General features: G+C 50.3%; 1 protein-coding gene across 6 annotated transcripts in view; it reads left to right on the top strand.

Moving 5' to 3' along the window:
- opa1 (OPA1 mitochondrial dynamin like GTPase) overlaps nucleotides 1-22,563 on the top strand; it is a 43,534-nt gene that overhangs the window by 5,629 nt on the left and 15,342 nt on the right. Inside the window, exons 5-29 of one of the 6 annotated variants that reach the window (XM_064330227.1) lie at nucleotides 55-108; nucleotides 1,349-1,422; nucleotides 2,986-3,183; nucleotides 5,852-5,905; nucleotides 6,187-6,285; nucleotides 6,624-6,710; nucleotides 7,105-7,218; nucleotides 7,921-8,001; nucleotides 10,236-10,310; nucleotides 10,400-10,471; nucleotides 10,733-10,832; nucleotides 11,290-11,420; nucleotides 11,653-11,725; nucleotides 12,013-12,085; nucleotides 12,195-12,310; nucleotides 13,279-13,343; nucleotides 13,717-13,797; nucleotides 15,141-15,302; nucleotides 16,771-16,923; nucleotides 18,027-18,135; nucleotides 18,446-18,525; nucleotides 18,851-18,991; nucleotides 19,264-19,380; nucleotides 19,993-20,086; nucleotides 21,429-21,539. In XM_064330227.1, the coding sequence (XP_064186297.1) occupies nucleotides 55-108; nucleotides 1,349-1,422; nucleotides 2,986-3,183; nucleotides 5,852-5,905; nucleotides 6,187-6,285; nucleotides 6,624-6,710; nucleotides 7,105-7,218; nucleotides 7,921-8,001; nucleotides 10,236-10,310; nucleotides 10,400-10,471; nucleotides 10,733-10,832; nucleotides 11,290-11,420; nucleotides 11,653-11,725; nucleotides 12,013-12,085; nucleotides 12,195-12,310; nucleotides 13,279-13,343; nucleotides 13,717-13,797; nucleotides 15,141-15,302; nucleotides 16,771-16,923; nucleotides 18,027-18,135; nucleotides 18,446-18,525; nucleotides 18,851-18,991; nucleotides 19,264-19,380; nucleotides 19,993-20,086; nucleotides 21,429-21,539 (2,514 nt within the window). Of the gene's footprint in view, nucleotides 1-54; nucleotides 109-1,348; nucleotides 1,423-2,985; nucleotides 3,184-5,851; nucleotides 5,906-6,186; nucleotides 6,292-6,623; nucleotides 6,711-7,104; nucleotides 7,219-7,920; nucleotides 8,002-10,235; nucleotides 10,311-10,399; nucleotides 10,472-10,732; nucleotides 10,833-11,289; nucleotides 11,421-11,652; nucleotides 11,726-12,012; nucleotides 12,086-12,194; nucleotides 12,311-13,278; nucleotides 13,344-13,716; nucleotides 13,798-15,136; nucleotides 15,303-16,770; nucleotides 16,924-18,026; nucleotides 18,136-18,445; nucleotides 18,526-18,850; nucleotides 18,992-19,263; nucleotides 19,381-19,992; nucleotides 20,087-21,428; nucleotides 21,540-22,563 lie in introns of all 6 variants that reach the window. The other 5 variants (XM_064330226.1, XM_064330225.1, XM_064330229.1 and 2 more) reach the window with 5 other exon arrangements.

Genomic DNA, 22,563 nt, shown 5'->3' with positions numbered 1-22,563 from the left:
TTTGTTCTCCTCCCACCCCCCCTGTCCCCCCTCCCTCCCGCCAACTCTTCGCAGGTGTGGGTGTGGGTAGTGAAGTCGCAGGAGCTTCTGGTCTGCGTCTGTTGTTAGGTGTGTAAACCCCACTACCAGAAACCTCTCTCCCTGACGCACTCTCCAAAGGTCAAAGGTCAAGTCATGCCCCGACTCGCACACCCACCCCCGCCCCCCCCCCCTCCCCACTGCTGTCCCACACGCAGGCAGAGGATGTCCCGTTACCAAATAAAATAGGTCTCTCAGTGACTTCCTTTCAAGCTGAACTGTAATGCGTATGGGTAACTGAATTTCTATGCCGCTCGTAGAGAAGCATCAGTGTTTGTCAAATGAGATTCAGTGTTTGTACGGCAGGTAATATGGACAGATGTAAATTTAGGTATGTAAAATCAGATGCGCGAACCAACACTTCTAATTGGCCGTAGTAATAGTTTAATCTGTTAAAATTACATTGGACTAATTGACAAAACATTGGAAGTTTTTATTGAAATTGGAAACCACTGTAAAAGGTCATAGTAATTCCAAACTTTTGCGACACTATGAAAATTCTCATTAATCACTGATTCAGGTCACGTTTTTCCTCCTGGTGTCTTAACTACAAATGATTTCTGTTGTCCTGATCCCTTCCGTGAATGTCGTCTCTCCTCTGTCTTGCTGTTTTGTTCGTTCCCCCGCACTCTCTGGTCCGTTGGCGTTCGGCTCCTCTGAATTTCTCTCTCCTTTCCCGTGTAGATTCTGTCCTGTTGGGATTCAGGGACGCCATTTTACTTATTTATTTATTTATTCTGCCATGTCATTGCTCAAAAGCTTGGAAAAGGAACAACCGTCTTTACAGTAGTCATTTTTCTGTGACACTTTTGGCCCAAATGCAAGTAAAGGCAGGGCTTTATTATTATTATTATTATTATTATTATTATTATTATTATTGATGTGTCACCTTCTTATTAACACACATTCTGCCCCCCCAGCTTTGTTCATGTGGCAGTTTTGTACTCATACAGCCCGTGTAGACGGGAGCTATACTGCCTTACAGCTCATAGTTTTCAGAAAGCAGAGTTACACAATACAAATTTTCTAAGCTTTTGAGTTTGACTGTGGTGTCGTTTGTCCCTGGGAAGTAGCTGTAAGGCCTGCTCTTTCTGCATTCTGCATGTCCAGTGTGTCAGATAATATTCACATACTTTTACCTGTGTTTTCTGTTCTTTCCGTGTTGTTTTGATGGGAGATCTTTGCATGTTGACATAGACGGGCTAAAGAGGGGTAACAGCATCGCGTTTCTGAGATACTTCGTTTCCTTTTGTGTTTGTTTTTCTCTCAGAATCGACGGGCGAGCCCACTTTCAAAGCCACCGACAGCCAGGGATCGGAGAGCAGTGAAAAGCAGTTCAAGAAGGCAAGTTTTTGGGCAAGTCGGCCTAACCTGAGTCTTCTCCTGGCTGATGTACAAGCAAGCCTTACCTGTGTCTCCCCTGGCTCAGACACAGGTGAGCCTTACCTGTGTCTCCTCCCTAATTTCTATCTGCATTTACCTGGATGTATTTTGGGTTGTGGAAATATTGTGCGAGCAGCAGTGCCGTACCTGCACAGTGTTCCTGTGTCTCGCGTCTTCTCATTTCATCTCCATTCCATGGTTACTTCCTCTTCCTGTCGTCAGCGTTTAAAATGAGCCGGTACCTCAGAGCTCACTGCCTGTCAAGAGCTCAGGTGGTCCTTGCCCTGTACAGTGAATGCTGTTGTGTCTTGTCTGTTAATGCTTGTTCGCTGTTAGGCTAGAGAAAGCGACACACGGCTGGATGCAGTACTAGACTGGGCTTAGCTGTGCTCGCTGCTGCCCCCTGCTGCTTCAAAGAGGACTTCCACTGGAGAAAAGAATCGACTCAAAATACAGAGAATGCTCATGTTGAAATTTCTCTCTTTAGGTTTCCGTTTTAAAATAACTTATTTTTTATTGTTTTTTGTAAAAGCATACTGATAAGAATCAACGTCCTTTCGTAGGGAGCCAGCAATCCCATACTGCTTTGCTCCATTGTATTTAAGACAGATAGCTTTCTTAATTGCAAATGACCAGGAAAGATAAGCAATTTTGAACCGGGAACCAAGCGAGAGATATTTAAAATTTTAAAATGAATTTTTTTTTTTTAATTTTGAATTTACGGTTCATTTTTCCAGTGGATTTTCCAGTTTCCAGCCGTTTCCCTGGGAAACCACTCGGCCTGTGCAGAATGCCTGCTTCGCCCCCGGATAATTTCACATGCAGAATTCAGCAGTTTTTCTCACGGAGTTGGCTTGCGTCAGTGAGGCCTTTGTGTTATTCTATCGAATCCCTGAATGTGAATATGTGTTAAGACATATGGGAAATGGGCCGCGATGCTTTTATAAAGGATGTGATTGATTAGTCTTGTCTGGGGATAGTGAGGTGCGGGGCATGGAACCTCTCCTGTTTGCTGAGAGATGCTGGTGGTGTTGGGATCAGTATCCCACCCCCCCTGTGCTCTGAGGTTTGCTGTGTGGACTACAGAGCAGGAGGCACTGAGATACTGTGCTTTATATAGTGAAGGGTTTGGGGTTTAGGTTAGGGTTTGCTATTTTTCTCTCCATCTCTGTCACTGCCTCCCCTCAATCTCTATCTTTCTTTCTCCCTCTCCCTCACTTGTCCTCCCTCGCTTCAGATCCTTATCCCTCTCTCAGCATCTCTCTGCCCCCCTTTCTTCTTCTCCCTCTCTCCCTTTCATTCTCTCTTTCTCTCACTGTTGCTCATTCTCTCTCTCTCTCTCTTGCTTGTTCTTTCTCTGCTCACTGGCCGATCACATGGAGCCCAGAGGCTCATGGGATATTTTGTTCAGCCCGTGTGTTGCTGTTGTTGTTGGGCCTTTGTTTTGTGGGGCGTGAGCTCCATGTGTTTGTTGGTGGGGGGCCGCTGTTTGTTGTGTGTCTCCCCCCCCCCCCCCCCTGGCAGGGTCTGCTCGGAGAGCTCATTCTAATCCAGCAGCAGATCCAGCAGCACGAGGAGGCGGCTCTCAGGGCCTCGACCAATAGCGTCAGGCCTGAGCCCCGCCCAGCCCCGCCCCCCCAGACTCCTCCAGGCCCGCCCCCCAGCCCCAGCGCCCCCCCGACGGCCGATCCGACCCCCAGCCCCTCGCAGGCCAAGCGCAAGGTGAAGGTGCCCCCCCCCCCCCATTCCAAATACCGCTGGCAGTCGGTGGAGAAAAACCTCCCCCCATTTCCCTGGTGAAAATATGACCTCACTGCTAAATTCACACTAACAGAAATTTGCTGGGTCGATTCTCCCACTGTCCTAGGAGGCCTGAGCAAGCAGGGCCCCATGATTTCCCCTATTCCCTGTCCCTGCAGGCTCTTCCCTGTAGGCCAGACTTTACAACAGCCGAGTTTCTGATATATATATATATATATATATTTTTTATTTAAATGCCACTGCTCTGTGCTTCTTTGTGCAAGTATTTTATCATCATTTATCATTTTATTAATTTAGTTTTTTATTTACTTATTTATTTTTACAATGTATGACTAGTTTTTAAAACTTTTTTTTTTTTTTTTGCTGCTGGTGATGAACTCAGCTGCTTTTGATCATTCACTCATAGCCCTCATTTAAACAAGCACCTTCCCCCCTTCAAAGTGCTGTTAGTGTGAATGTGGCATTATAAGGCATCATATGGCTTCTATGACACCCTCACGAACCTTCATTCATGATCTTTGATGGTGATCCCGAAACAAAAGCATGAGCTTTGGGATGTGGATTGGCATGCCTGGAAAATCCGTAATTCTGCAATTCCATAATCCCCCCTGTTCATTTTCTAATCCCAGAGAAACTGTGCAGTGGCCGTCATGGTAACTGCTAACATATTGGCTCCCTGGAATCACGAGTTCTTTCTAACTGCATGGAGTTCACTGTCTTTTCACGTATCTATACAGCAAGGAACAAAAGTCTGAGGACCCTACCAAGAACTGATTGTTTTCCTGATTTAATAAGGGCTAATACAATTATGATGACCCTGTTTGTACTTCTTATTCATGAATACATTATCTTTTAATAATTTAAGTAAAAATAAAGTGTGTAGGTATTTAATGAAGGTCCAGAATTGTTAGTGCTTGGTGTGTCCGCCTTTTGCCTTGTTTACCCCCTTCCCTCTGCTTGGCATTGATTTTCCACCAGCTTGTGAAACGCCTCATCTTCCATTTCACTCCAGAACTTTCTCAATACTAACCATCGATGATCTGATGATGTCACTTGATGTTTGGCCTTTTCCCTCCTCAGCTGCTCCCGCAGATGTGTGGCTGGGTTCAGGTCCGGTGTCTGTGTTGGGAATCAGTTCCGTCCTGACAAGCTCCCCACATTCTCAGTAATGTATTTCTGAATAAGTGCTGCGATTGGAGTATCATAATTGCGTAATTATTCCTTGATAAATATTGTAAACAACCAGGATTTGGTAGTGTCCTCAGACTTTTGGTCCCTGCCGTATATCACACAAGGGCTGGGACAAGTGTACTGATCCGTTGATGTTCAGTGTCTTGACGACTATTGCAGGCTTCATTAAAAGTCAACTGTTGATTTTCAGTCAGCTGATCTGTGCAGTCACTGTGCTGTATGACACAGTCAGACCCCTCTAACCTGATTGGCCGATGGGAGTTTCTGTCATGGCTGGGAGTACCCTAGGTGATGCTATTACCCATCATCCCTCAGGGCTCACAGCCGTGGTTTACGCTGGTGCATTCAGGGTTTGATTCCGGGAACCAGTACTTAAGCTGCTTAACCACTAAGGCCCAAACGTTGGCTTGGAAACAGACGATACACGTTACTATTTTGGCAAATTTAGCTAGCTAGCTAGCTTTGTGGAATTAACAATTCTATGGCTGTATTTTAAAAAAAAGTCCATTTACTCTGTTACTGAATTTTTATTAGAGATTTTTTTTGGGTCTTGTTGATATATACTAATCTAAAATGGGTAATAGCAATTAATACAACATTCTTTTACAATTTTGCATATTAATGGAAAATAAGCGAAGTTGGCGATTTGTTTTGTTGTGTATCTGTTCCACGGTGGAAATGGCGTAGGTTTGGTGTAAAATGTGATGTCTGGCTTTTGTTTTGGATTCACCGAATCGGAATAATCTGGGCTGATGATGACACGTCAGTGGTTTGATTTTGGCTGAAGTCTCAGCCCTGGTGAATAAATAAGATCAGTCTGGATAGTCTCATCAGGTGTGGTGTTAAAAGGCTCAGAGGCCAGTCTGTGGTGTCTCTGTCGGGTTCTGTGACCTCCTGCTGAGTGACGCTGATTTTCGGGAGTCTTGAACGGAAGTACCTTTCAGACCACCACCTCACTGACTGTGTCCCTGTGTCCCACTAGAGCTGTGTGTGATTCCTGTGTCCTCTGTGGTCTTTGTGTCCCTTGAGAAATGTCTGTGTTCCTACTTATGGTGTGGGCATCTCATTGGATTGGAATGTGATAATCACCATCTGTCTTTTTTTGGGGGGGAAGGTGAAGGGGGGGGGGGGCTCTTTGTAAAACTGTGATTAAAAATGAATGCCTTGATTGATTTCTCTCTGCTGAGATCTGTGAGTTTTCACTCTTCTCTTCCATTAACTTGTATTTCTTGCACTGGAATGTGTACTGGTGTTTTCCTCTGCATGTTGATTGGATGGTTTGCCTCTCCCTCTGACCTGTTACAGTGAACCAGGACACTGTGTTCCTGTGGGGCCACCTGAGGCCAAGTGTTTATACCACTGTTACTCTAATTCATCAGACATCCACTCTCACTGTCTGCCGTAGACTCCAGCTAACCACTCTGCCTGACTTCCTTAGACAACAGATAAAGAGAAGGTGGACCAGCTTCAAGAAGAACTTCTCCGAACTCAGGTGAGTTTAGCATTTCTTTGTCATGCCAACAGTCATACAGATACACTTTTCTCTGTGCAGTGTATCAGAATTGTAGCTGTTCAGTGTTCAGTGTATCAGAATGGGAGCTGTTCTCTGATCAGTGTATCAGAATAGAAGCTGTTCTCTGTGCAGTGTATCAGAATGGCGGCCGTTCTCTGTACAGTGTATCAGAATGGGAGCCGTTCTCTGTACAGTGTATCAGAATGAAAGCTGTTCTCTGTGCAGTGTATCAGGATGTAAGTGCGCTGGTCTCTCCTCAGATGAAGTACCAGCGGATGCTGGAGCGGCTGGAGAAGGAGAATAAGGAGCTGAGGAAGGTGGTCCTGCAGAAAGACGACAAAGGCATCCACCAGAGAAAGGTCAAGGTGCGGGGCTCACTCAGAAAAATACTGCACACCAAGCATATCGCTTTATTAGCCAGGGAAAAAACGACTTGCACACACCTGCACGCATGCATACACACTCCTCCACACATGCATACACACTCCACACACACACACACACACTTTGAAATACAGTAATGTCAGTCTCCTGACACTGGCAATTTTTGCTGCACTCTTTATCCTTTCATCCATTTGGATTTCATGATGAACACTCTTTGCTTAAATAATTTCTTGATGGTACAAGAGCACAGCTTTACCTGGAACCCCATTATAGAGTTTAACGGTCAGATGTGCCTGTCTCTTCCTCTCTGCAGAAGTCTCTCATTGACATGTACTCCGAGGTCCTGGACATCCTCTCTGACTATGACTCAAACTACAATACCCAGGATCACCTGCCCAGGGCAAGTACCACTCAAACTACAATACCCAGGATCAGCTGTCTAGTGTGTTTGTGCAGATTGGAAGGTTTACCCCTGTTGAGATGTGTGACGATTGGAGGTGTGTCTCTTGTTTCTGTTGTGGTGTGCTGATTGGAGGGTTATCTCTGTTGGAGTGTGCTGATTGGAGGGTTCTCTCTGTGGGGCGGCAGTGTAGTATGATGGCCAAGGAGTTTGTCTTGTAACCTAAAGGTTGCAGGTTCGATTCCTCGGTAGGACACTGTCGTTGTACCCGTGAGCTAAAGGTGCTTAACCTGCATTGCTCCAGTATATATCCAGCTGTATAATTGGATACAATGTAAGTCGCTCTGGATAAGAGCGTCTGCTAAATGCCTGTAATGTAATGTAATGCCTGTAGGTGGTGGTAGTGGGGGATCAGAGTTCAGGGAAGACCAGCGTGCTGGAGATGATCGCCCAAGCCAGGATCTTCCCCAGGGGCTCCGGAGAGATGATGACCAGATCACCTGTCAAGGTGAAAAAATACACTCCCCCCCCATCCCTTTTTTATTAGCTGCTGGGATTGGGGGCGTGCCTGACCTGTGAGGTGTGTCCTGCTGGGGGGGTGGGGGGATGGCAGGTAGCCACTGGGATCGAGGGTGTGCCTGACCTGTGGGGTGTGTCCTGCCTGGTGGGGGGCAGGGGGGCGGTATCGCCGCTGGATCGGGGGTGTGCCTGACCTGTGGGGTGTGTCCTGTCTGGTGGGGGGTGGGGTGGGGGGGTGGATAGCCACTGGGATCGGGGTGTGCCTGACCTGTGGGGCGTGTCCTGTCTGGTGGGGGGTGGGGGGGGATAGCCACTGGGATCGGGGGTGTGCCTGACCTGTGGGGTGTGTCCTGTCTGGTGGGGGGTGGGGTGGTGGATAGCCACTGGGATCGGGGGTGTGCCTGACCTGTGGGGTGTGTCCTGTCTGTGGTGGGGGGGCTGGGATCGGGGGTGTGGCTGACCTGTGGGGTGTGTCCTGGCAGGTGGGGTGGGCAGTGGGGGTGGATAGCCACTGGGATCGGGGGTGTGGCTGACCTGTGGGGTGTGTCCTGCCGGCTGGGGGGGGGGGGGGCCATATGCCGCTGGGATCGGGGGCGTGGCTGACCTGTGGGGTGTGTCCTGTCTGGTGGGGGGTGGGCAGTGGGGGGCTGGGATCGGGGGCGTGGCTGACCTGTGGGGTGTGTCCTGTCAGGTGACGCTGAGCGAAGGCCCTCACCACGTCGCCATGTTCAAGGACAGCAGCCGCGAGTTCGACCTGAGCAAAGAGGAGGACGTGAGTCACGCTGCGCGCTAGCTTTAGCAGACCGTGCTGTCTGTAATGCAGTCAGGGCTGCAGTAGCATTAGCGTTAGCTTTAGCAGACCGTGCTGTCTGTAATGCAGTCAGGGCTGCAGTAGCATTAGCGTTAGCTTTAGCAGACCGTGCTGTCTGTAATGCAGTCAGGGCTGCAGTAGCATTAGCGCTAGCTTTAGCAGACCTGTGCTGTCTGTAATGCAGTCAGGGCTGCAGTAGCATTAGCGTTAGCTTTAGCAGACCGTGCTGTCTGTAATGCAGTCAGGGCTGCAGTAGCATTAGCGTTAGCTTTAGCAGACCGTGCTGTCTGTAATGCAGTCAGGGCTGCAGTAGCATTAGCGCTAGCTTTAGCAGACTGTGCTGTCTGTAATGCAGTCAGGGCTGCAGTAGCATTAGCGTTAGCTTTAGCAGACCGTGCTGTCTGTAATGCAGTCAGGGCTGCAGTAGCATTAGCGTTAGCTTTAGCAGACCGTGCTGTCTGTAATGCAGTCAGGGCTGCAGTAGCATTAGCGTTAGCTTTAGCAGACCGTGCTGTCTGTAATGCAGTCAGGGCTGCAGTAGCATTAGCGTTAGCTTTAGCAGACCGTGTTGTCTCTAAAGCAGTCAGGGCTGCAGTAGCATTAGCGTTAGCTTTAGCAGACCGTGCTGTCTGTAATGCAGTCAGGGCTGCAGTAGCATTAGCGTTAGCTTTAGCAGACCGTGCTGTCTGTAATGCAGTCAGGACTACAGTAGCATTAGCGTTAGCTTTAGCAGACCGTGTTGTCTCTAATGCAGTCAGGGCTGCAGTAGCATTAGTGTTAGCTTTAGCAGACCGTGGTGTCTCTAAAGCAGTCAGGGCTGCAGTAGCATTAGCGTTAGCTTTAGCTGACCGTGCTGTCTGTAATGCAGTCAGGGCTGCAGTAGCATTAGCGTTAGCTTTAGCTGACCGTGCTGTCTGTAATGCAGTCAGGGCTGCAGTAGCATTAGCGTTAGCTTTAGCAGACCCTGCTGTCTGTAATGCAGTCAGGGCTGCAGTAGCATTAGCGTTAGCTTTAGCAGACCGTGCTGTCTGTAATGCAGTCAGGACTGCAGTAGTATTAGCGTTAGCGTTAGCTTTAGCAGACCATGCTGTTTCTAATGCAGTCAGGACCGCAGTAGTATTAGTATTAGCGTTAGCTTTACCAGACCATGCCGTCTCTAATGCAGTCAGGACTGCAGTAGTATTAGCATTAGCTTTAACAGACCAGGCTATCTCTAATGCAGTCAGGGCAGCAGTAACATTAGCGTTAGCATTAAGAGACCTCTCCATGCTGTGTCTAATTCAGTTTGGACTGCAGTAGCATTAGCATTAGCAGACCTCATCATGCTGTGTCTAATGCAGTCCGGACTGCAGTAGCATTAGCGTTAGCATTAGCAGACATCAGCATGCTGTGTCTAATTCAGTCGGGACTGCAGTAGCATTAGTGGTATCATTAGCGTTAGTAGACCTGTCCATACTGTGTCTAGTGTAGTTGGGGCTTCAGTAGCATTAGCAGCCCCGTTCGTGTTGTGTATGTCATGTAGTTGGAACTGCATTAGCTTTAGCGTCAGCAGACCTGTCGTTGCTGTGTCTAGTGTATTTGGGACTGCATTAGCAGCGCAGGCTGCAGAGCTGTGTTTGTTGTAGTTGGGACTGCATTAGTGTTAGCATTAGCAGCGTGGGCTGCAGAGCTGTGTTTGTTGTAGTTGGGACTGCATTAGCGTTAGCAGCGTGGGCTGCAGAGCTGTGTTTGTTGTAGTTGGGACTGCATTAGTGTTAGCATTAGCAGCGTGGGCTGCAGAGCTGTGGTTGTTGTAGTTGGGACTGCATTAGCGTTAGCATTAGCAGCGTGGGCTGCAGAGCTGTGGTTGTTGTAGTTGGGACTGCATTAGCGTTAGTGTTAGCAGTGCGAGCTGCAGAGCTGTGTTTGTTGTAGTTGGGACTGCATTAGCGTTAGCATTAGCAGCGTGGGCTGCAGAGCTGTGTTTGTTGTAGTTGGGACTGCATTAGCGTTAGCGTTAGCGGTGCAGGCTGCAGAGCTGTGTTTGTTGTAGTTGGGACTGCATTAGCGTTAGCGTTAGCAGCGTGGGCTGCAGAGCTGTGTTTGTTGTAGTTGGGACTGCATTAGCATTAGCGTTAGCGACGCAAGCTGCAGAGCTGTGTTTGTTGTAGCGCTCGCGGCGGCCGCAGCTTCAGTTTGTGCTCTCTCCGGCGCAGCTGGCGGCCCTGCGGCACGAGATCGAGCTGCGGATGCACAAGAGCGTGAAGGAGGGGAAGACGGTCAGCCCCGAGGTGAGAAACCGCTTCCGGAACTTTCCGCTTTCAGCTGTAGAGGTCCCCGCAGCCTGACTGCTTCCTGACTGTCTCTGTCCCCGTTTAAGACCATCTCCCTGAGCGTGAAGGGTCCAGGGATCCAGAGGATGGTGCTGGTGGACCTGCCCGGAGTCATCAGCGTGAGTACAGCAGCTTTAACCTATCACACGTCAGCACGAATACAGGTTTAGCCAATCGAACGTCTGCGTGACTACAGGTTTAATCAATCACATCAGGATGAATGCCGGTTTAACCAATCACGTGTCAATGTGAGACTGCTTTAGCCAATAACGCGTCGGTGTGAGACTGCTTTAACCAATCACGTCTCTGTGAATACTGCTTTAACCAATCACGTCTGTGTGAATACAGGTTTAGCCAATCACGGCGGCTTTGTTTTGCAGACTGTGACGACTGGAATGTCGGCTGACACAAAGGAGACGATCTTCAGCATGAGCAAGGCCTACATGCAGAACCCCAACGCCATCATCCTCTGCATTCAGGGTAAGGGGGCGGGGTGTAATAATGCGTGTATGTGATATGCGCGTGTGATACTTGTGTGTGTGATGTGTATGTGTGTATGGTACATGCGTGTGACGTGTGTAGCAATGCGTGCGTGTGATTCGTGTGAGTGATGTGTATGTTTACAGGCATTTTACAGGCATTTTGTTATAATATAAGGTGGAGTGTAATAATACGTGTATGTGATATATTCCTTGTGATAGGTGTGTATGTGTGTAGCAGTGCGTGCGTGTGATACGTGTGAGTGATGAGTATGATGTATGTGTGTGAGATGTGTGTGTAGCAATGCGCGCGTGTGATACGTGTGAGTGATGTGTATGAGATATTTGTGTAGCAGTGTGTGCGTGTGATACGTGTGAGTGATGTGTATGATATATGTGTGTGAGATGTGTGTGTAGCAGTGCGCGCGTGTGACACAGCCTCCCTCTCCCCCCCGCAGATGGCTCGGTTGACGCCGAGCGCAGCATCGTCACAGACCTGGTGAGCCAGATGGACCCCCAGGGCAAGAGGACCATCTTCGTCCTGACCAAAGTGGACCTGGCGGAGAAGAACCTGGCCAGTCCCGGCAGGGTGAGCCCTGCCCCACCAGGGGGCGCACTTTCACCACTTTTAACCGTTTCTGAGACGTCACAGCCCTCTTTTCCCAAATGCAGTCTGTGTGAAACGCAGTTAAGTTTGCTAGTGAGAAGGCGCTGCGAACAGGGTTTATCGATTGAAGCCTATTAACGATCCTGTTACTAAAGAAGCAGGGACATGCAGTGGGGATGTTTATACTCTCTTATTCTGTGTTTATTATGTACAGATTCAACAAATAGTGGAAGGAAAGCTGTTCCCCATGAAGGCTTTGGGATACTTTGCTGTGGTGACTGGAAAAGGTAACAGTAGTAATAATAATAATTACTGTTATTAAGATTTATATGTAATGGTAACAATAAGAATATTGATGATAACAATAGTGAGAAGGTTTACTGGTGTGACCCTTTATGGACACAGTGTTCAGAGAGCTATATTAGCCACAGAGCTATGAAACATTGGCAGTATGTGAGACAAGCTTTATAACAGAATATAGCCTTTTTTTACAAAGCTGAGGGGTTATAGCATACAGCGTACTGTGCAGTCTTTGAGCTGATCCTGAGACTACAAACTCTCTCCCTACATTCAGGCAGCAGCAACGAGAGCATCGACTCCATCAAAGACTACGAAGAGGACTTCTTCCAGAACTCCAAGCTCCTCAAGTACGTCCTAGGGCGACGCTCGGCTTTTGTGTTTGCATCGGCCGCTCTGATTGGTCGCCGGATCCCTAACGTCTGACCCCCCCTTTGCCCCCCCCCCTTCACTCCACAGGAACGGCATGCTGAAGGCACATCAGGTGACCACGAAGAACCTGAGCCTGGCGGTGTCCGACTGCTTCTGGAAGATGGTGCGGGAGTCTGTGGAGCAGCAGGCCGACGCTTTTAAAGGTGGGGGGGGGCAGGGGGGTTATCAAAGTTTCACATCCGTAACCCGTCATGCTGCGTAGACCTGAGTTTCAGGTCAAAACCAACAAGACAGTGGCCTAAGGTGGGAACTGCTCTGCCATAACAACGGGTCATTAGCTTGTCATTAACTCTGGCCGTGAGATTTTGGATGTTACAGCTCTGACTGACTGCAGCAGCTGTCAGCAGTCCTGATTTGATTCAGATTTTCTCTCATACCTCACCTGATTTTAGCTAATCTCTCGCCTAATTTTGGTCCTCTTGGCCTGCGCTCTGCTGAACTGTCTCCTGAGTTCGACTGTGCAATTAGCGAGCGGCTAAACTCAGCGGCATGCCTCCGGCCCCGGCGGCAGATTAATGGCTGCGCCGCCGAGCCTCCTCCGCACCCCTTTGTGTTCCTCATCGATTTCCGGCGTGTCGGGGGGGGGCGCGGCCGCGGCCGCAGAGACGGATAACCGGGCAATTACCGTAATCTCCGCCGTGTGTGCCGGGACCGCGGGGAGGGGCCCCCTGACTGGAGACGCGCGCTGGAGCGCCATCGATCGAGACCCCGCCCCCCCTCCCGCCGCGCGTCCGCCGTAAACCCCGCCCACATCAATCCACGCGCTCGGCCCGGAGATCAGGGGGAGGGGGGTCACAAGATAGAGTGGGCCTCACTTCTGTTCTGAAATCACGATGGCTGTTACTGTTACTGTTACTTTCTTAGAATCATAATGGCTGATTCTGAGATCTGTTTTGAAATCTGCGTCTTTGTGGTTTGATGACTACTGGAGGGCTTACAGTTTTCTCTGTTCTATCTGAAAGTAGTCGTATAGTCACTGCAATCAGCATTACCATATTAACAGCTCACTTCTGTCTGCCTGTCTGCCTGTCTGCCTGTCTGCCTGTCTGTCTGTCTGTCTGTCTGTCTGTCTGTCTGTCTCTGTCTGTCTCTTTCCCTGTGTGATGCTCAGCCTCTCGATTCAACCTGGAGACGGAATGGAAGAACAACTACCCTCGCCTGCGCGAGCTGGACAGGGTGAGTACCGGGAGGCGGTTACCCGGGGAACTGAGGCAGTAACCGGGGCCCTGAGCTGGTATCCAAGGTGGTAAATGAGGCCCTGATGCAGTAACCGGGGCCCTGATGCTGGGGGGTAGATAGGGTTGGGCCTGGGGTAGGTGAAGGTGGGACTGGGGGTAAATAGAATGGGGTTGGGCATGGATAGAACAGTGGATGGGTTGGATGGGCGGGGGAGTCAGTAATGGCGATGGCAACAGCTCTCTCTGGCAACTCCTGACCTTGAGCATGACTGTCCCATGATGCACTGGGTTTGCCTGAGACCCCCTAAAACTGGACTGGAAGGAGGCCAGCTGTGACTCATGTTTGTTTATGTTTTTTTATTCCCTGCTAGAATGAGCTGTTCGAGAAGGCCAAGAACGAGATCCTGGACGAGGTGATCAGCTTGAGTCAGGTCACCACTAAACACTGGCAAGTATCCACTCATCCTGCTCTTGGGATCACTTGAGTCGGGGTGCAAAGGGTCGGACAATTTCAACCAGGAGCTGGTTGAGCTGTATCCAAGGGGTTAAGGGGAGCAGAGGATGATGGGAGGTGCTGATTGAGAGCTGTATCTAAGGGGTTAAGAGGAGCAGAGGATGATGGGAGGTGCTGATTGAGCTGTATCTAAAGGGTTAACAGGAGCAGAGGATGATGGGAGGTGCTGATTGAGAGCTGTATTTAGAGAGTAAACCGGAGCAGAGGATGATGGGAGGTGCTGATTGAGAGCTGTATCTAAAGGGTTAAGAGGAGCAGAGGATGATGGGAGGTGCTGATTGAGCTGTATCTAAAGGGTTAAGAGGAGCAGAGGATGATGGGAGGTGCTGATTGAGCTGTATCTAAAGGGTTAACAGGAGCAGAGCATGATGGGAGGTGCTGATTGAGAGCTGTATCTAAAGGGTTAAGGGGAGCAGAGGATGATGGGAGGTGCTGATTGAGCTGTATCTAAAGGGTTAACAGGAGCAGAGCATGATGGGAGGTGCTGATTGAGAGCTGTATCTAAAGGGTTAAGAGGAGCAGAGGATGATGGGAGGTGCTGGTTGAGCTGTATCTAAAGGGTTAACTGGAGCAGAGGATGATGGGAGGTGCTGATTGAGAGCTGTATCTAAGGGGTTAAGGAGCAGAGGATTATGGGAGGTGCTGATTGAGAGCTGTACTTAGAGAGTAAACCGGAGCAGAGGATGATGGGAGGTGCTGATTGAGAGCTGTATCTAAAGGGTTAACAGGAGCAGAGGATGATGGGAGGTGCTGATTGAGAGCTGTATTTAGAGAGTAAACCGGAGCAGAGGATGATGGGAGGTGCTGATTGAGAGCTGTATCTAAGGGGTTAAGGGGAGCAGAGGATGATGGGAGGTGCTGATTGAGAGCTGTATCTAAGGGGTTAAGGGGAGCGGGGTCCTGATTGGTGGCTTTGGGGAGCAGCGGGATCGATGGGGATGATGAATGGGTTTGGTGGCTGCAGGGGAGCTCCTCTGCTAGTTGGCCGTTCCGGGGACGTGTGTATTGATATGAGGGGCGCGGAACGAGGTGCGGGGGAAACAGTGAAATATGAGCGCTGTCCCGTGATAAATGAGCGCCCTGTTAATGGGGGGGTTGGGTCGGGCCGGGCAGGACGTCCTGCAGTTTCAGTGCTGCTGCCGTGGGACCTCATGGGGATTAGAGCCCTCCTGCTTAGATAGAAGTTTAATTAATGAACAGATCTGTCCCGTTTGGAACAGTTTGAGTGTGTGAAGGTGCTGAACATGCTGCCCCCCCCCTCGCCCCGCCCCGCACAGGGAGGCCATCCTGCAGAAGAAGCTCTGGGAGCGGGTCTCCACGCACGTCATCGAGAACATCTACCTGCCCGCCGCCCAGACCATGAACTCCGGAACCTTCAACACCACCGTGGACATCAAGCTCAAACAGTGGACCGACAAGCAGCTGCCCCACAAGGCCCTGGAGGTACTGAATGCACTGCACCACCTCAGTGGGCCTCCTCACGGCACCTCCTCACTGGGCCTCCTCACTGCTCCTCCTCAGTACACCTCCACACCACACCTCCTCACTGGTCCTCCTCACTGCTAGTCCTGAATACACCTCCACACTGCACCTCCTCAGTGCTCCTGCTCAATGCACCTCCACCCTGCACCTCCTCACTGCTCCTCCTCAATAGACCTCCACACTGCACCTCCTCACTGCACCTCCTCATCACGCCTTTACATTTCATCTCCTTATTGCACCTCCTTGGTTCACCACCACTCTTTGCCTTGCTTGCTACATCTCCTCAGTGAACCTCCTCTCTGCCCTGTTTCCACCCCTTCCGCCCTGCAGGCTAGCTGACTCTGTGTATCTGTCCATGGAGGGAACACAGGGACTCAAACTCATGACCCTTCCGTTGGGTCTGAATCGGTTACTGTGTCTCTGCTTGATTTTATCAGTCAGGTGATAAGCAGCAGCAGTGCCCAGCAGAGAGCCTGTGGCTCTCCAGGCACAGGGACACTGAGCCCTGCGCTCAACTGTGTTTAACCGCGTTTGACCGATTGCTAACCCTGGCTGTCACATCCTGTGCAGCCTGATTGGCTGGGACACGAGTCCACGTGTCAGCGGGGGGGGGAGGGGGGGGACAGGTTGGGTTTGGGGTGGGGGGGCGTTGGGTCATGTGAGGTTAATTACGGAGTGAGACCTCAGAGTAATACCCCTCCGGTACAGAAATGACTCCCCGGGGGGAAAGAGGGCCAGTTTAAATACGCGGTTTGGTGAAAAGAGCTCGTTATAAGAAAGCCAGTTTTAAAGTACATGTTTGGTGCAACTGCCGTTCTTTATAAGGGCTCCCTGGTCGCCTCGGCTGCATTCCTCTTAGGGACACTGCAGTGATCACAGCCATTTTAAAACAGGGGAAAAAGCTTTATGTTAGTCCCATAGTTTGAAGGGAGCAATTTTTGTGTTTTTAAGTGTTGGAAGCCAAAAAGGCTTTGGTAAGATGGCCAGAAACAGTTACGCCCATACCATAGACCCTGTTCTGCGCAGTGCTGCGCTGATTAGACCCTGTTCTGCGCAGTGCTGCACTGATTAGACCCTGTTCTGCGCAGTGCTGCGCTGATTAGACCCTGTTCTGCGCAGTGCTGCACTGATTAGACCCTGTTCTGCGCAGTGCTGCGCTGATTAGACCCTGTTCTGCGCAGTGCTGCACTGATCAGACCCTGTTCTGCGCAGCTTTAGGCTGATTAGACCCTGTTCTGCACAGTGCTGCGCTGATTAGACCCTATTCTGCGCAGTGCTGCGCTGATTAGATCCTGTTCTGCGCAGTGCTGCGCTGATTAGACCCTGTTCTGCGCAGTGCTGCGCTGATTAGACCCTGTTCTGCGCAGTGCTGCGCTTATCAGACCCTGTTCTGCGCAGTGCTGCGCTTATCAGACCCTGTTCTGTGCAGGTTGCCTGGGAGACGCTGCAGGAGGAGTTTGCCCGCTTCATGGCCGAGTACAAGGGCAAGGACCAGGACGACATCTTTGACAAGCTGAAGGAGGCGGTGAAAGACGAGAGCATCAAGAGGCACAAGTGGAATGAGCGAGCGATGGACAGCCTGGTACTGCTATGACTCCCACTGAGACTCTCACACTGAGAATCTCACTTACTGACACTCACACACACTGCGACTCTCACACACTGAGACTCCCACACACTTTGACTCCCACACACTGAGACTCTCACACTGTGACTCTCACACAATGAGACTCCCACACACTGAGACTCTCACTCACTGAGACTCTCACACACTGAGACTCACACACACTGAGACTCCCACACTGAGATTCAAACACACTGTGACTCCCACTCTGAGACTCACACACTGAGACTCTCACACTGTGACTCCCACACTGAGACTCCCAAACTGAGACTCTTACACACTGAGACTCACACACACTGAGACTTACACACACTGTGACTCACACTGAGACTCACACACACTGAGACTCTCACACTGAGACTCTTACACACTGAGACTCTTACACACTGAGACTCACACACACTGAGACTTACACACACTGTGACTCTCACACTGAGACTCACACACTGAGACTCACACACACTGAGACTCTCACACTGAGACTCAAACACACTGAGACTGACACACTGAGACTCTCACACACTTTGACTCCCACACACTGAGACTCTCACACACTTTGACTCTCACACACTGAGACTCTCACACACTTTGACTCTCACACACTGAGACTCCCACACTGTGACTCTCACACACTTTGACTCCCACACACTGAGACTCTCACACACTGAGACTCCCACACACTGAGACTCTCACACACTTTGACTCCCACACACTGTGACTCCCACACTGAGACTCTCACACACTGTGACTCCCACACTTTGACTCCCACACACTGTGACTCCCACACTGAGACTCTCACACACTTTGACTCCCACACACTGAGACTCCCACACACTGAGACTCTCACACACTTTGACTCCCACACACTGTGACTCTCACACCTCAACACCCCAGCACCATCTCTCACCCAAAGGCTGGTTGCCATGACACTCAAAGCATCAGAGCACTGCAGTGACTGAGTGGCAAACTGGTTATTAACTGTGTGTGTGTGTGTGTGTGTGTGCGCTGTGTGTGTGTGTGTGTGTGTGTGTGTGTGTGTGTGCTTGGTGTGTGTGTCTCAGAGGGTGATCCAGCACAACGCCCTGGAGGACCGCAGCATCACGGATAAGCCACAGTGGGACGCCGCCATCCAGTTCATGGAGGAGACGCTGCAGACGCGGCTAAAAGACAGTACGCCCCCCCCGTGCCTCCCCCTCACCCCCTCACACCTATTACACGCTTCTAACACGCCTCTCACATAGACCTCACAGGCCTGTCTACGCCTGTCTGACACGCCTCTCACATGCCACACATCTAACACACGTCTACCACACGCTTCTCTCACACACATATAACATGCGACCTCTCCCACACTTCACACACACGTCTCTCGCACACGCCTGTAACACGCTTCGCACACGCCTCACACGCCTGTGACACGTGTCCCGGGCCTCTCCACACGGAGCTGACCCCCCCGCTCCCCTCTCCTGCCCCCCTCCAGCGGATTCGGTCATTGGGGACATGGTGGGACCCGACTGGAGGCAGAGGTGGATGAACTGGACCAACCGCACGCCGGAGCAGGTGAGGGCCTGGCGGTAACCACGACAACGATGATGATGATGATGATGAGGAATTGCATTGTTTAGCATCTTTCATGATGTCAGAATGCTTTGAAATCATGTGGGGGAAACTAATCTCAGCCCCCAGCAATGTGTAACACTCTGGACCTTGGCTGGTAGATTTGGTGCTGCGCAGGCGTGCGTTCTCGATAAGACCGTTCGGTTACAGCCTTGCGGTTCTGCTGGGAGCGTGTGTCCATCGCAGGCGCCGTAGCAACGGGAACGCCGTGCGCTTTGAGAGTGACCACCTCCGTTCCCTCGCCCCCTCCCCTCCCCTCCCCCCGCAGCACGTCCGCAACGAAACCAAAAACGAGCTGGAGCGTCTGCTCAAGCTCCACGAGGACCACACGGCGTACCTGGCCAACGACGAGGTCACCACCGTGCGCAAGAACCTGGAGGCGCGGGGCGTGGAGGTGGACCCGGTGCTGGTGAGGCCGCTCGCCGTCGCTCGCTCACAGAGTGTTTCTCTGGATTTGCGGTTTTGCTGCATGAATTATTGGGAATTTTTTGGGGAATTACAAAGGTGGATGTGCACCCCAGCTCAGGTGTGAATGAATGTTTTTAAAACAGAGTGGCCGTTTCAGGCTCCAGGGTGTTTAGTACCTTTGGATAGGAAGGAATGCATTACTGCTTACCTGCAGTGCAGTGTGGGTATTGTAGTTTTAAAGCGTAGTGCTGATGTGAGTGTCATGGCTCTCAGATTAAGGACACCTGGCACCAGCTGTACAGGAGGCACTTCCTGCAGAAGGCCCTGTTCCACTGCAACCTGTGCAGGAGAGGCTTCTACTACTACCAGAGACACTTTGTAGACTCAGAGGTGAGAGGAACCTGTCTATCTATCCATCTGTCAACCTCTTAATCTGTCTATCTATCCATCTATTTATCAACTCCATTATTTGTCTATTTATTTATTTGTCTGTCTGTCTGTCTCTGTCTGTCTGTGTTTATCCATCTATCTGCATATCTGCCTGCCTATCTGTCTCTATCTATCTATGTCTATCTATCTATCTGTCTGTCTATCTGTCTGTATATGTATCTGCAGATAGACTCAAAGGCACACACAGGCTCTGCAGCTTTGTGGAGATAATGACTGCTGAACTAGGAAACCACAGTGCTACTCAGCAATTTTCACCCTTTGTTTGGAAACGCTTTCTCGAATCGCAGTTTGAAAGCTGTGTGTGTATGTTTGTGTGTGTGTGTGTTAGTGTGTGCGCTTGTGTACGTACGTGTGTGTGTGTGTGTGTGTGTGTGTGTGCGCACTTGTGTACGTGTGTGTGTGTGAGTTCAGAAAGGCACCAGTGTGTTGTGGGCGAGACCAGGCTTGGCGGTCTGTAAGGAGGACAGCGGTGGGTTTGTTTGAAGTGAAGTGGCGGTGTTGGGTTATGCCCGAGATCAGCTCCAGGTGCCGAGTTTCTGCTCTGCCTTGCAGCTGGAGTGTAATGATGTGGTCCTGTTCTGGCGGATCCAGAGGATGCTGGGAATTACCGCCAACACGCTAAGACAGCAGCTCACCAACACCGAAGGTAGGCGGGGGTTGCCCCCGGCGACAGGCCCGCCCACGCGCCCACTGTCACGCCACGTGATTCGCTCTGAAATTTTCATCCCTGAATTCATGATTAAATGGCCAGAATGTTCTATGAGGATCTTTAAAAAATAAATGATTTTACTTAGCTTCCTGAATTAACCAGGCTGAAAAAGGAATCGAAACCAAACTGGTGCTTTGTGATTAAGGTTTTGCTTTTAGGGTAACTGCTGTGTGTGTTGTGTCTGCTGGCATGTATGTTGTGTCTCATGCTGTGTGTCTTGTGTCTGACACTGTGCTGTGTCTGATGCTGTGTGTGTTGTGTATGATGTGTCTGACGCTGTGTTTGTTGTGTCTGATACTGTGTGTGTTGTGTCTGACGCTGTGTGTTGTGTCTGACGCTGTGTGTGTTGTGTCTGATGCTGTGTGTGTTGTGTCTGATGCTGTGTGTGTTGTGTCTGACGCTGTGTGTTTGCTTCTGGTATATGTGTCTCTTGAACCACTGTGTGCTGTTGTGTCGAGCTGTTTTGCTTTTGGGTGATGCTGTTGTGTTGTTGACGTGCAGTGTGCTGTGTGTTTGTGTCTGTGCATGTTGTTGTGTCTGATGCTGTGTGTGTTGTGTCTGATGCTGTGTGTTGTGTCTGATGCTGTGTGTGTTGTCTGGCTGTGTGTTTGTGTCTGATGTGTGTGTGTGTGTTTGTCTGACGCTTGTGTTGTGTCTGATGCTGTGTGTTTGTCTGACGCTGTGTGTGTTGTGTCTGATGCTGTGTGTGTTGTGTGATGTGTTGCTGTGTGTGTTGTGTCTGATGCTTGTGTTGTGATGTGTGTGTTCTGATGCTGTGTGTGTTGTGTCTGACGCTGTGTGTGTTGTGTCTGATGCTGTGGTGTTGTGTCTGATGCTGTGTGTGTTGTGTCTGACGCTGTGTGTTGTGTATGATGTTGTGTGATGCTGTGTGATCTGTCTGACGCTGTGTGTGTTGTGTCTGACGCTGTGTGTGTTGTGTCTGATGCTGTGTGTGTTGTGTCTGATGCTGTGTGTGTTGTGTCTGATGCTGTGTGTGTTGTGTCTGATGCTGTGTGTGTTGTGTCTGACGCTGTGTGTGTTGTGTCTGATGCTGTGTGTTGTCTGATGCTGTGTGTGTTGTCTGACGCTGTGTGTGTTTGTGTCTGACGCTGTGTGTGTTTGTGTCTGATGCTGTGTGTTGTCTGATGCTGTGTGTGTTGTCTGACGCTGTGTGTTGTCTGATGCTGTGTGTGTTGTCTGACGCTGTGTGTGTTTGTGTCTGACGCTGTGTGTGTTTGTGTCTGATGCTGTTGTGTCTGATGCTGCATCTGTCCCCCAGTGCGGCGTTTGGAGAAAAACGTGAAGGAGGTTCTGGAGGATTTCGGTGAGGACACGGAGAAGAAGGTCCACCTGATCACGGGCCGAAGGGTACAGCTCGCCGAAGACCTCAGTAAGCTCCTCCCCCCAACCCTCATCACCCTATCACACTCAGCTCTGTTCACACGCTTCTTCTGATTGGCTCATGAGAATGACATCGTTTCATTTAAAGGGTTTACAAACCAAACTGCCATGTCATCTATAGGATGAAGTGTTGGCAGTATGAACACGTTGAACATTGTCTTTAACAGGCGTTTGGAGGTGTTGCACTTGTGGTTTATTGTATTTTTTAGGATCTATAAAAGCTATTTTTTATGTTTATATTTATGTGTTTTATGGGATATCTGCAGGCATCGCTGCCGTTTGTGGATCTGGCTAGAAAATGATGAAAATCTAAATTTTAAGAGCACTTCGACTCCTCCAAGAACATTTTTGAAAAAGACCACTTCGAGAGACCAGTAGGGGGCAGTGTCTGTCAGCAAACGCTCTGGTGTTGTTGGTGTTGCTCACAGTTCTGCAGCTCTAGTTCTTGAACCTTACAAGGCCTGCTGCTGTAATTGTGCCCCGTCTCTTGCTCAGTCAGTGCCGTTACCTGGATTGAAAGTTACATGTTGTATCTGGTTTTTTTTTTTTTGGTTTTTGAGCGAAAGGGCCGGTTTAAAGTCTGCCAGACTTTGGCTCTCCTCTGGTTTTAGAAGACTTCGCTGGGACTGTGCGTTCTAGTCCGATCACAGTGTGCTCTGCAGGCGCAGGCGACTCATGCTAATGAGGTTCTTCTCCAGGTGTTCTGCATGTGGCAGGTACGGTCAGGCGGGATTCTGTGGGGCTGGCCAGAGCACCCCCCCCCCAACCCCTCCCCCCCCAGGGGTCAACGGAAACTCCCTCGCCCTCGCCGGCGTCCCCTGCGTTTGCTGTTCCCTAGCGACCGTCGCCATCCTCGTGCGTAACCGCGGCCGAGCGTTCAAAGCAGCGCGCGTTTTTTATTGGCTGCCCCGGACGAGCCTGGACCTGCCCGCTCGCTGTCGCCGTGACCCTCCATTAAACCCGCTGCAGCTGATAGCGGCGGTTAGCCGCGGCGGGCTCCCTGCCTAAATTGG

This window comes from Anguilla rostrata, chromosome 4 (assembly GCF_018555375.3).
Source record: "Anguilla rostrata isolate EN2019 chromosome 4, ASM1855537v3, whole genome shotgun sequence".
NCBI lineage: Eukaryota > Metazoa > Chordata > Actinopteri > Anguilliformes > Anguillidae > Anguilla > Anguilla rostrata.
Note: the sequence above shows the minus strand (reverse complement) of the source record. Positions and strands in the feature narration are given on the sequence as shown.